Here is a 12,217-nt window from a genome sequence, read left to right as displayed (position 1 = left end):
TTCATATGAAGATTATATAAGAATGGTTACTTCCCTGGGATAGATCCGTGTAAATTAGGATGATCCTAGCCAACCGTACAGTGAAAAGGATAAAAAAGCACAAAACCAATTCCTTTTCCTCATACAGTCATCAGTGTGAAGATGTGACAAGTGAAACGTATGTCATGGATAAATGAATGTGAATGGTATAGGAAGTGGCATGTGACATCACCTATTAGAATTATACTTTACAAAGAAGTAAATCTAACATGTAATTATAGTTAGAATTATGTATTTACATCAAACATATTTGTCCATTACATATGCAAGCTGTGCTTCCTGCTTAAAAAGTATAAAACCCAGAATATGAACTCATCTGGGATTCGATCATTTCCTGAATCCAGAAACAAATATTTCATCCCTTGGATAAACTCTGCAAAAAAAAATGTCCAGGTAGACTCCTCCCACAAACACCCAAATGTTACCTAATGGGTGAGATTAGCAATCCTACCAGATGAAGAAATCCACAATGATTACACGAGAGACGGACAAACATTGGGAAAGTCATGTCATGTTAGACTTGGTGAGATAATAATATAAAATAATTCATGGGGTCTGATATGCTTTCCACATTCTAATGTATAATAGAATATCAGACCCCCGATGTCTCTCTGTGTGCACCAAACAATACCAGACCAAGGCTGACCTAACCCCCCTCCTATGGTAATGTCCCTATAATGGTGGATGTATACAGAGCAGTGTGTAAAGCTTAGTGGATTCATTTATTAAAGGTATAGAGGCTGATCACCTGGCAAAGTCAAAGTTTATTCTTCAAAGTTTAAGCAGAACTAAAGGCAAAACATTTTTTTTTCATTTGGACAGTGTAAGGGAGGGTTTGACCCCCTCTCAGAGTTTTGCTATGTGTGTCCCATTGGGGAAGTTTTTCTTCACTTCCTGTCCCATAGCCAAAACAGGAAGTGAGAGAAAATCCCTTCAAAGTGAGGATCTCCCTCATTGTCACCTGATCTAGTGTTCCCATTGGAAGATTTATTCTCCATTCCTGTTCTGATGACAACCCAAAATTTGGGGGTTTTCTTTCACTCTTGGTTCATAGTTGTCATCTGAACTACTAAAGAGAGTGAATCTCCCTAACACAGAGCACAAACAGCAATTAAAACCTGACAGGGGTTCTAATCCACTTCCACTCTATCCAAAACTAAATCAAAATGTTGTCTTTAGTTATACTTTAATGGTAATAAATAAGATGAAACTGTGATCTCTCTGTGATCTCTCTTTTAGGGTCCTTTCACACGGGCTTTCCAACAGACGGACTCCGATTTGCTCAGCGGGGATCAATCCGCCGATCCCCCGCAAAGCAGGAGGATGACAGGTCCATCTCCACTCTCTGTGCGGAGGCCGACCTGTCAGATCCCCACTCTCCTCTATGGGAGATCAGATGAAAATGGACCGCCTGTCTGTTTTCATCCTATCTGATCCTCCAGATGGATGGAAAATAGGGTTTCCATCCTTCCGGATTTCATGGACAGGATCAGATTGGAGAGCAGTGGGTGTCAGCAGGCATGTCACCGCTGACATTCGCTGCCCCATAGGGGTGCATGGAGCCTCCGATCAGGTCCGCCTGAATAAAAACTGACAGTTGGACCGGATCAGAAAAACCCATGTGAAAGGACCCTAAGACTTTGTTCACATAGACGTGTGTTTTCCAGAAGGACATGCAGGTTCCTGCTAGCAGAATTTTCCATAAAACATGGATCAGTTTAGATGTATTTATCCATTGCATTTATCCCATTTACTGTACGTCTATCGCATCGCAGACTGACTACACATTCTAGGGCTGCAACTAACAATTGTTTTCATAATCCATTAGTTGGCCAATTATTGTTTTGATTAATCAGATAATACCCTTTAAAAAAGTGTGGTGTATGTTTTAGTTAATAAGTAAAGTTTTTTAAAAAAAGGCAATATATTTTTAAATTTCTATATGCAGTGGTAATCAGAAATAACCAACCACAGTAATACCTTGATTTGCAAGTAACCTGGATTACAAGCGTTATGAAAGGCGAGCAACGTTTTTTCTTTTTACATTTTGCCTGGATATACGAGCGCTGTCCTGATATAAGAGCAGCATTAGACTCACAATGATAAAGTGGTTTAGTACAGTATTAGCATGTCACCCCCTCTGTTACATAACATTATGTGTCCCTGTGTCTGTACATAAAAGATGCTGATTTCTACTGTATCAGAGCGTCTCCCGGCGCTCACGTGACTCCTTGGCTCTCTGCTCTCCCCAGCGGGCGGGGCTAAGCACTCCCGATAAGGTCCGGGGAGGAGAGAAGCAGAGAGCCAAGTGAACATCACGTGAGCACCGGGAGACGCTCTGATACAGTAGAAATCAGCATCTTTTATATACAGACACAGGGACACATAATGTTATGTAACAGAGGGGATGGCATGCTTATAATATACATTGCTGTACTTTAGATATGATAGCAGCATATCTTTATTTATACCAATAAATGGTTGTGGAACGAATCATCTGTGTTTCCATTATTTCTTATGGGAAAATTTGCTTTGATATACGAGTGCTTTGGATTACAAGCATGTTTCCGGAACAAATTATACTCACAATCCAACAGAATAACAGACAGAAGAGATATACTGTATATACTATTAGGGGTTGGATCTGGTAAATATCATCAGACTCAGAGATCACATTTTTTATTTAAAGAGGAAAAAAATGAAAGACTGTTTTATCGATTTTCAGACAAACCTGTGATATATTATGTATGACATATATTGTGATATATTATCTATGACATGTATTGTCATAGGCTGGGGAATTGATAAAAGCTCCCTGCACCCACTGTCACTTATGCTGCCCATACAGAAACAATGTCTTCCTTCAAAAAAAATTTTAATTTTAAGAACGTTCGTTCAATTTTCTAATCGTTAGTGGGGTCAAATTGATGTTCGTTTTCAACCACAGTGATGGGGAAATTGGAAGGAGCAGAATAGAAAACTTCTTGGTCAAAGGAATGATCAGACAGTGTGTGTGGTTTTCCTTCAGAAATTACATTCTTTTAAAAACTGAATGTTAAAAGCAAGTGAAATTTTCAAAAGACATTTTTTTCATTCAGTGAATGTACAAAGATTTTTCGTATAAATATTTTTGTCCTAAAATGGATACATGTATGGCCAGCTAAGGCTTGATTCACACCAATGCATTTTGCTTTTGATGCGTTTCTGCAGTGCTATTTGCACATGCGATTTTGCTGCAATTTGAGTTTTTTATGCTTTTTTTGGCCAATTTGTTGTTGGGCAAAAAAATGCATAGGTGTGAACAAGGCCTAAGATATTTAGTAGCAGCAGCGTGCTTTTTTTTTGTATCTCCTGTCATAATGGGGTTAAAAAAACTGAAATTAGCCCTTTATAGTACAAAAATCAGATAATCGCTACTATAAGGGGTTCATTTATACTCTGAAACAGTGAAAGTAATAACATTATATATATATATATATAAAAATACACCCAGAAGTAGGATATATGGGCATTTTACCTAGGAGTCAGATATGAAGCTGTATGAAGGGTGGAAGGGAGATATAAATCTTTTATAATAAAGTAGTACTAAAAGCTGAGACTTATTTTCATGGATATGATCATTTAAATATAATGCACAATACTGGTAAAAGTTTACTTTAAATGTAATTGTAATGCCTTCTATTACCTCCAGTCTATCAGCCTCCACCTTCTCTGGGGTCAGATGCTGATCTTCCCTGCACAGAGTCTTTCAAGTGATTTTTATTTTATTTTTTTTAAACAACAAACATGTTATACTTACCTGCTCTGTGTAAGGCTCCGTTCACATCTAGGCGTTTTGGGGCGTTTTTGGGGAGTTTTTCTGCTCTAGGATCAGCTCTCAAAACGCCCAACAAGACAAATCCTATTCATTTCAATGGCCCCTGTTCACATCTGAGCGTTTTGACGTTGTATACAAAACGCCCAACGCTCAAAAAAGTACATGAGCTTCTTTTTGGGCAGATTACAGGCGTTTTCCATTGGTATCTATTCAATCAAAAAACGCCTGCACAAAAAACGCCTGTAAATCGCGGTAAAAATCACGGTAAAATCGCGGTAAAAAACGCTACGCTCAGGTGTGAATGTAGCCTAATGGTTTTGCACAGAGCAGCCCCGATCCTCCTCTTCTGGGGTCCCCCACCGACACTTCTGGCTCCTCCTGCCTTCAGAGTGCCCCCATAGTAGGCTGCAAAGTATAGGATAGAGCGCCCCTATAGCAAGGTAAAAAAAACTTCTGCCTTTAGAACCACTCACTTCCTTCTCCTGCCCAGAACTACATGTCCCATGAGGCATTGCTTCTCACACATTCACAAGTTCTCAGGCACTTACTGACATGTAAGGATGGTGTACTGAGCTGTATGTGTGCTGCACTGTGTATACTGACATGAATGGAGGGTATACTGAGCTGTATGTGTGCTGCACTGTGTATACTGACATGTATGGATGGTGTACTGAGCTGTATGTGTGCTGCACTGTGTATACTGACATGTATGGACAGTGTACTGAGCTGTATGTGTGCTGCACTGTGTATACTGACATGTATGGATGGTGTACTGAGCTGTATGTGTGCTGCACTGTGTATACTGACATGTATGGATGGTGTACTGAGCTGTATGTGTGCTGCACTGTGTATACTGACATGTATGGATGGTGTACTGAGCTGTATGTGTGCTGCACTGTGTATACTGACATCTATGGAAAGTGTACTGAGCTGTATGTGTGCTGCACTGTGTATACTGACATGTATGGGCGGTGTACTGAGCTGTATGTGTGCTGCACTGTGTATACTGACATGTATGGACGGTGTACTGAGCTGTATGTGTGCAGCACTGTGTATACTGACATGTATGGATGGTGTACTGAGCTGTATGTGTGCTGCACTGTGTATACTGACATCTATGGAAAGTGTACTGAGCTGTATGTGTGCTGCACTGTGTATACTGACATGTATGGACAGTGTACTGAGCTGTATGTGTGCTGCACTGTATTTCTTGATATGTAAACAAATAATGCATTCTGTATGCAGGCCAACTAATCAGCTGACCAACTAATCGATTCTGAAAATAGCTGACAATTATTTTCATAATTGATTAGTTGTTTCGGCCCCAACAACATTCCCTTATAAAGTATATGTATAGTGTACGGTGTATATACCATGTGGTGGGACTACATACAGAAGTGTGTACATAGAGCCGTATATTTACAGTGTAATAAGCATTTGTACTGTATGCAGAGTGTATATACGGTGTGTAGATATAACATATATGATGTATATAGTGTAGTGTGTATATAGGGGGTGTAGATATAATATATATGATGTATATAGTGTAGTGTGTATATATGGAGTGTAGATATAACATATATGATGTATATAGTGCAGTGTGTATATACGGGGTGTAGATATAACATATATAATGTATATAGTGTAGTGTGTATATACGGGGTGTAGATATAACATATATAATGTATATAGTGTAGTGTGTATATACGGTGTGTAGATATAACATATATGATGTATATAGTGTAGTGTGTATATACAGTGTGTAGATATAACACATATGATGTATATAGTGTAGTGTGTATATACGGTGTGTAGATATAACATATATGATGTATATAGTGCAGTGTGTATATAAGGTGTGTAGATATAACATATATGATGTATATAGTGCAGTGTGTATATACGGGGTGTAGATATAACATATATGATGTATATAGTGCAGTGTGTATATACGGTGTGTAGATATAACATATATGATGTATATAGTGCAGTGTGTATATACGGGGTGTAGATATAACATATATGATGTATATAGTGTAGTGTGTATATACGGTGTGTAGATATAACATATATGATGTATATAGTGTAGTGTGTATATACGGGGTGTAGATATAACATATATGATGTATATAGTGTAGTGTGTATATACGGTGTGTAGATATAACATATATGATGTATATAGTGTAGTGTGTATATACGGGGTGTAGATATAACATATATGATGTATATAGTGCAGTGTGTATATAAGGTGTGTAGATATAACATATATGATGTATATAGTGCAGTGTGTATATACGGGGTGTAGATATAACATATATGATGTATATAGTGCAGTGTGTATATACGGGGTGTAGATATAACATATATGATGTATATAGTGCAGTGTGTATATACGGTGTGTAGATATAACATATATGATGTATATAGTGCAGTGTGTATATACGGGGTGTAGATATAACATATATGATGTATATAGTGTAGTGTGTATATACGGTGTGTAGATATAACATATATGATGTATATAGTGTAGTGTGTATATACGGGGTGTAGATATAACATATATGATGTATATAGTGTAGTGTGTATATACGGTGTGTAGATATAACATATATGATGTATATAGTGTAGTGTGTATATACGGGGTGTAGATATAACATATATGATGTATATAGTGCAGTGTGTATATAAGGTGTGTAGATATAACATATATGATGTATATAGTGCAGTGTGTATATATGGAGTGTAGATATAACATATATGATGTATATAGTGTAGTGTGTATATACGGAGTGTAGATATAACATATATGATGTATATAGTGTAGAGTGTATATACGGTGTGTAGATATAACATATATGATGTATATAGTGCAGTGTGTATATACGGTGTGTAGATATAACATATATGATGTATATAGTGCAGTGTGTATATACGGGGTGTAGATATAACATATATGATGTATATAGTGTAGTGTGTATATACGGGGTGTAGATATAACATATATGATGTATATAGTGTAGTGTGTATATATATGGAGTGTAGATATAACATATATGATGTATATAGTGTAGTGTGTATATACGGTGTGTAGATATAACATATATGATGTTTATTTCCATTCTTTGGAACTCTCTACCCCAGTCTGTCTGATTGTCCCCTAATCTATCCATCTTTAGACGATCCCTGAAAACCCTTCTCTTTAACCACTTCAATACCGGCCCATAGCAAATTGGCGTCCTGAGTTTAAAGCTAAATACCGGTGTTATGGCAGCAGATAGCTGCCATAACCCTGGTATTTTTTTAAACTGCAGGCGATGGGCTTTCCGATAAGGGTGGTCCCAGCGGCGTATTCGCCGCGAGATCACCCTCCGGGATGGCGGAAGAGGTGCCCCCCCCCTCCCGCCGAGTCCCGGTCCTTTTCCCCGCTTACCGGACCCGCCGGCAGCGGGGAAAACGATCGGGTCCCGGATCCTCACAGACAGGATGTCGAGTGAGGGCAAGCTTGCCCTCACTCGACTCTATTGTCTTGGAGGACCGGAGCGACGGCAAACATCGTTGCCGAGCAACCGGCTTAAAGGTCCCTTTTTTTTTTTCCCCTTTCCATCTTTATTAGCGCACTTGTGAGATCTGAGGACTTTTTGACCCCAGATCTCACAAAAAAGAGGTCCTGTCATGCCTATTTCTAATACAAGGAATGTTTACATTCCTTGTATTAGAAATAAAAATGATCAATTTTTTTTTTTTTTTAAAAACGGTGTAAAAATAAAAAATAATAAATAAAATAAATAGTAAAAAAAAAAAAAATTAAAGCATCCTGTCCCCATTAGCTCGCGCGCAGAAGCGAACGCACACGGAAACCCCGCCCACATATGTAAACGGTGTTCGAACCACACACGTGAGGTATCGCCGCGATCGTTAGAGCGAGAGCAATAATTTGAGCCCTAGACCTCCTCTGTAACTCTAAGATGGCAACCTGTAGAAATTTTTAAAGTGTCGCCTATGGGGATTTTTAAGTACCAAAGTTCGTCGCCATTCCGTGAGCGTGCACAATTTTGAAGCATGACATGTTGGGTATCTATTTACTCGGCGTAACATTATCTTTCACATTATGGAAAAAAATTGGGCTAACTTTACTGGATTCTTATTTTTTAATTCAAAAAAGTGATTTTTTTCCAAAAAAATTGCGTTTGGAAGACCGCTGCGCAAATACGGTGTGATAAAAAATATTACAATAATCTCCATTTTATTCTCTAGGGTCTCTGCTAAAAAAATATATATAATGTTTGGGGGTTCTAAGTAGTTTTCTAGCAAAAACAACTGATTTTAACTTATAAACACCAATTGTCAAAAATAGGCTTAGTAGGCAAGTGGTTTTAAAGAAGCCAATCCGGCTACTAACTAATAACATTGTTTCACTTCCTCCATCAGCTCATCCCCCACAGCTATTACCTTTTGTATCAAATTGTATTGTAACTGTAATGTCTGCCTTCATTTTGTTAAGCCCTGCGCAAACTGTTGGTGCTATATAAATCCTGTATAATAATAATCTATATTAATAAAAGCCGTTTGTCTCTGCGTCCCTTTCCGTGTGTCCGTGGAGATGCTATACTGCGCATGTGCTGAACTAACAGCCTTTGGGATGCAGAGAACACCGCCGCGGGAAAACTGCTGTCACAGGCGAACCAAAGGTGCTAGAGACCCCAAAATTATACCACAGGTGGCCAAGACGCTCCCCTACAGGGGTTTCGGGGATGAAAGGGCGCGGAGCAGTGACCCAGAGAATCAGGCCTCCCCCCGCCATAGACTCCAATGTTAAACCTGGTCACCTCGCGGTTAATTCATGGCCCGGTTCTTGGGGTCACTGCTCCGCGCCCTTTCATCCCCGAAACCCCAAATTTTTCTCAGATGTAGGGGAGTGTCTTGGCCACCTGTGGTACAATTTTGGGGTCTCTAGCACCTTTGGTTCGCCCGTGACAGCTCCCCAAAGAGACAGTAATCTAACCACGAGGTGACCAGGTTTGGATGATCACTGTTCTGTGTGTGACAGTGTGTGAGGAGCTCCCCTCCTCCCTCCTCTTTGATTTCCTGCCCTTACATCTCCCCTCCCCCACACCATCTCCAACCCGACATTTATCGTTCAATCCCCCCCATACACTACAATCCCCCCCATACACTACAATCCCCTCCCTCCCCCATACACTACAATCCCCTCCCTCCCTCATACACTACAATCCCCTGCCCCCATACACTACAATCCCCTCTATCCCCCCACACTACAATCCCCTCCCTCCCCCATACACTACAATCCCCTCCCTCCCTCATACACTACAATCCCCTCCCCCCATACACTACAATCCCCTCTATCCCCCACACTACAATCCCCTCCCTCCCCCCCCACACACACTACAATCCCCTCCCTTCCCCATACACTACAATCCCCTCCCTCCCCCCCCACACTACAATCCCCTCCCTTCCCCATACACTACAATCCCCTCCCCCCCCCCACACTACAATCCCCTCCCTTCCCCATACACTACAATCCCTTCCCCATACACTACAATCCCCTCCCTTCCCCAACACACTGCAATCCCTTCCCTCCCCCCCACGTTTCAATCCCCTCCCTCCCCCATACATTGTAGAACCCCTCCCCCATACACTATAATCTCCCCCCCATACACTACAATCCCCTCCGTCCCCCCATACACTACAATCCCCTCCCCCCCATACATCACAATCCCCTCCCCCCATACATTACAATCCCCTCCCTCCCTCCCACACTACAATCCCCTCCCCCCCACACTACAATCCCCTCCCTTCCCCATACACTACAATCCCCTTCCCCCCACACTACAATCCCCTCCCTCCCCCCCCCACACACTACAATCCCCTCCCTTCCCCATACACTACAATCCCCTCCCTCCCCCCCCCACACACACACTACAATCCCCTCCCTTCACCATACACTACAATCCCCTCCCTTCCCCAACACACTACAATCCCCTCCCTCCCCCCACGCTACAATCCCCTCCCTTCCTCAACACACTACAATCCCTTCCCTCCCCCCCACGCTTCAATCCCCTCCCTCCCCCATACATTGTAGAACCCCTCCCCCATACACTGTATAACCCCTCCCCCATACACTATAATCCCCCTCCCATACACTACTATCCCCTCCGTCCCCCCATACACTACAATCCCCTCCCTCCCCCATACACTACAATCCCCTCCCCCCCATACACTACAATCCCCTCCCTCCCCCCATACACTACAATCCCCTCCCTCCCCCCCACATACTACAATCCCCTCCCTCCCCCATACACTACAATCCCCTCCCCATACACTACAATCCCCTCCCTTCCCCAACACACTACAATCCCCCCCCCCCACGCTACAATCCCCTCCCCAAAGGGACCATGACCTAACTGCGAGGTGACCAGGTTTAACATTGGAGTCTATGGCGGGGGTTGGCCCAGTTCTCGGGGTCACTGCTCCGTGTCCTTTCATCCTCGAAACCCCAAATTTTTATAAGCTGTAGGGGAGTGCCTTGGCCACCTGCGGTACCATTTTGGGGTCTCCAGGCTCCTTTGTTTCGCCCGTGAAAGCAGTTTTCCCGGGAGGGGAAGTGGTGGTGGATTTGGGAGTCTTTTCCTATTGGGTGATCCACTGTTCTGTGTGTGTGAGCAGCTCCCCTCCCCCCTCCTCTCTGATTTCCCACCTTCACATCTCCCCTCCACCACACCGATCTCCAACCCGACATTTATCGTTCAATCCCCCCCATACACTACAATTCCCTCCCCTACATACACTACAATCCCCTCCCTCCCTCCCCCATACACTACAATCCCCTCCCCCCTCATACACTACAATCCCCTCCCCCCTCATACACTACAACCCCCTCCCCCCAACACACTACAATCCCCTCCCTCTCCCCCCACGCTACAATCCCCCCACCCTTCAATCCCCTCCCTCCCCCATACATTGTAGAACCCCTCCCCCATACACTGTAGAACCCCTCCCCCATACACTATAATCTCCCCCCCATACACTACAATCCCCTCCCTCCCCCATACAGTACAATCCCCCCTCCCCCCTACACTACAATCCCCCCTCCCCCATACACTATAATCCCCTCCCCCATACACTATAATCCCCCCCCATACACTACAACCCCCCCCCCCACACTACAATCCCCTCCCCATACACTACAAACCCCTCCCTTCCCCAACACACTACAATCCCCTCCCCCCGCTACAATCCCCTCCCTCCCCCCCACGCTTCAATCCCCTCCCTCCCCCATAAACTGTAGAACCCCTCCCCCATACACTATAATCTCCCCCCACCATACACTACAATTCCCTCCATCCTCCATACACTACAATCCTCTCCTTCCCCCCATACACTACAATCCCTTCCCTCCCCCCCACACTACAATCCCCTCCCTTCCCCATACACTACAATCCCCTCCCCATACACTACAATCCCCTCCCTTCCCCAACACACTACAATCCCCTCCCACCCAACACACTACAATCCCCTCCCACCCAACACACTACAATCTGTTTTTACAAATGTTTGACCACATATGTTCTAGCGCCCGTTAATTTAACGGGCTTAATGTCTAGTAATAATAATAATAATATAGTGTAGTCACCTCTCCTCTCCAGATCTTCTCTCCCATTGTTGATGTGTTTCTTCAGCCATGGAATACAGATATTCTCCAGATAATTCTTGTCTATCTCCCCCACTCTCTCCTCCGGACTGTTCCATCTCTGTGTGGTGATCTGAGCCTCATTCATGGTCGGGATATAGATCCATCTCTGTGTGTCCAGAGACATGAAATCTCTCCCATCATATCCGAACTGCCAATACCCCGCAGTGCCGCCGTCATCTCTCAGCTCACAGCCGTACATATACTGGAGGATATGGAATCCTGCAGAGAGAAGAGGAAATTTCTAAATCGGCAACACAATTCCATCCAGAGCCGGTAATAATCGCACATTAAAGTTTAAACATGGATTGCACCACCGCATAAGTAAGGGGCATCTACTAAGCTGCTGAAAACTAAAAAATTAAGAAAAAGGCTTTTCTTATATTTTTCCCTAATATTTAATATTGGTAATATATTCAGGTAATTTGTGCAATGACATCATAGCCAATGGAGTTTTTGGGTTTTTGTATTTTAAAGTTGCACTTCAGTTTGTCAAAAAGCAATATTTCTGTTTGTTTATGAAACTTGGTTTTATTTATAAAGATGTTATATATCTCAATGGATAAGTGCTGGTTCACACTGCCGCTACCACTAAAGTAGCGTCGCTTCCAGCGCGACTTTGACGCGATTTTGACGCGACTTTGGCGCGACTT

The 12,217-nt window shown here is 42.7% G+C and overlaps 2 protein-coding genes across 2 annotated transcripts in view; both read right to left on the bottom strand.

Moving 5' to 3' along the window:
* The window catches only part of LOC309559451 (class I histocompatibility antigen, F10 alpha chain-like), a 751,751-nt gene that overhangs the window by 333,624 nt on the left and 405,910 nt on the right, over positions 1 to 12,217 (bottom strand). The gene's annotated exons all lie outside the window — the stretch shown is intronic.
* LOC309559450 (class I histocompatibility antigen, F10 alpha chain-like) overlaps positions 1 to 12,217 on the bottom strand; it is a 69,858-nt gene that overhangs the window by 40,514 nt on the left and 17,127 nt on the right. The window contains exon 3 of the mRNA XM_082262717.1: positions 11,508 to 11,786. Coding sequence (XP_082118843.1) covers positions 11,508 to 11,786 — 279 coding nt within the window. The remainder of the gene's footprint in view (positions 1 to 11,507; positions 11,787 to 12,217) is intronic.

The sequence above is a fragment of the Pelophylax lessonae genome, assembly GCF_965119305.1.
Source record: "Pelophylax lessonae genome assembly, chromosome: 7".
NCBI classification, from domain to species: Eukaryota; Metazoa; Chordata; class Amphibia; order Anura; family Ranidae; genus Pelophylax; species Pelophylax lessonae.
This window is presented reverse-complemented; position numbering and strand designations above follow the sequence as displayed.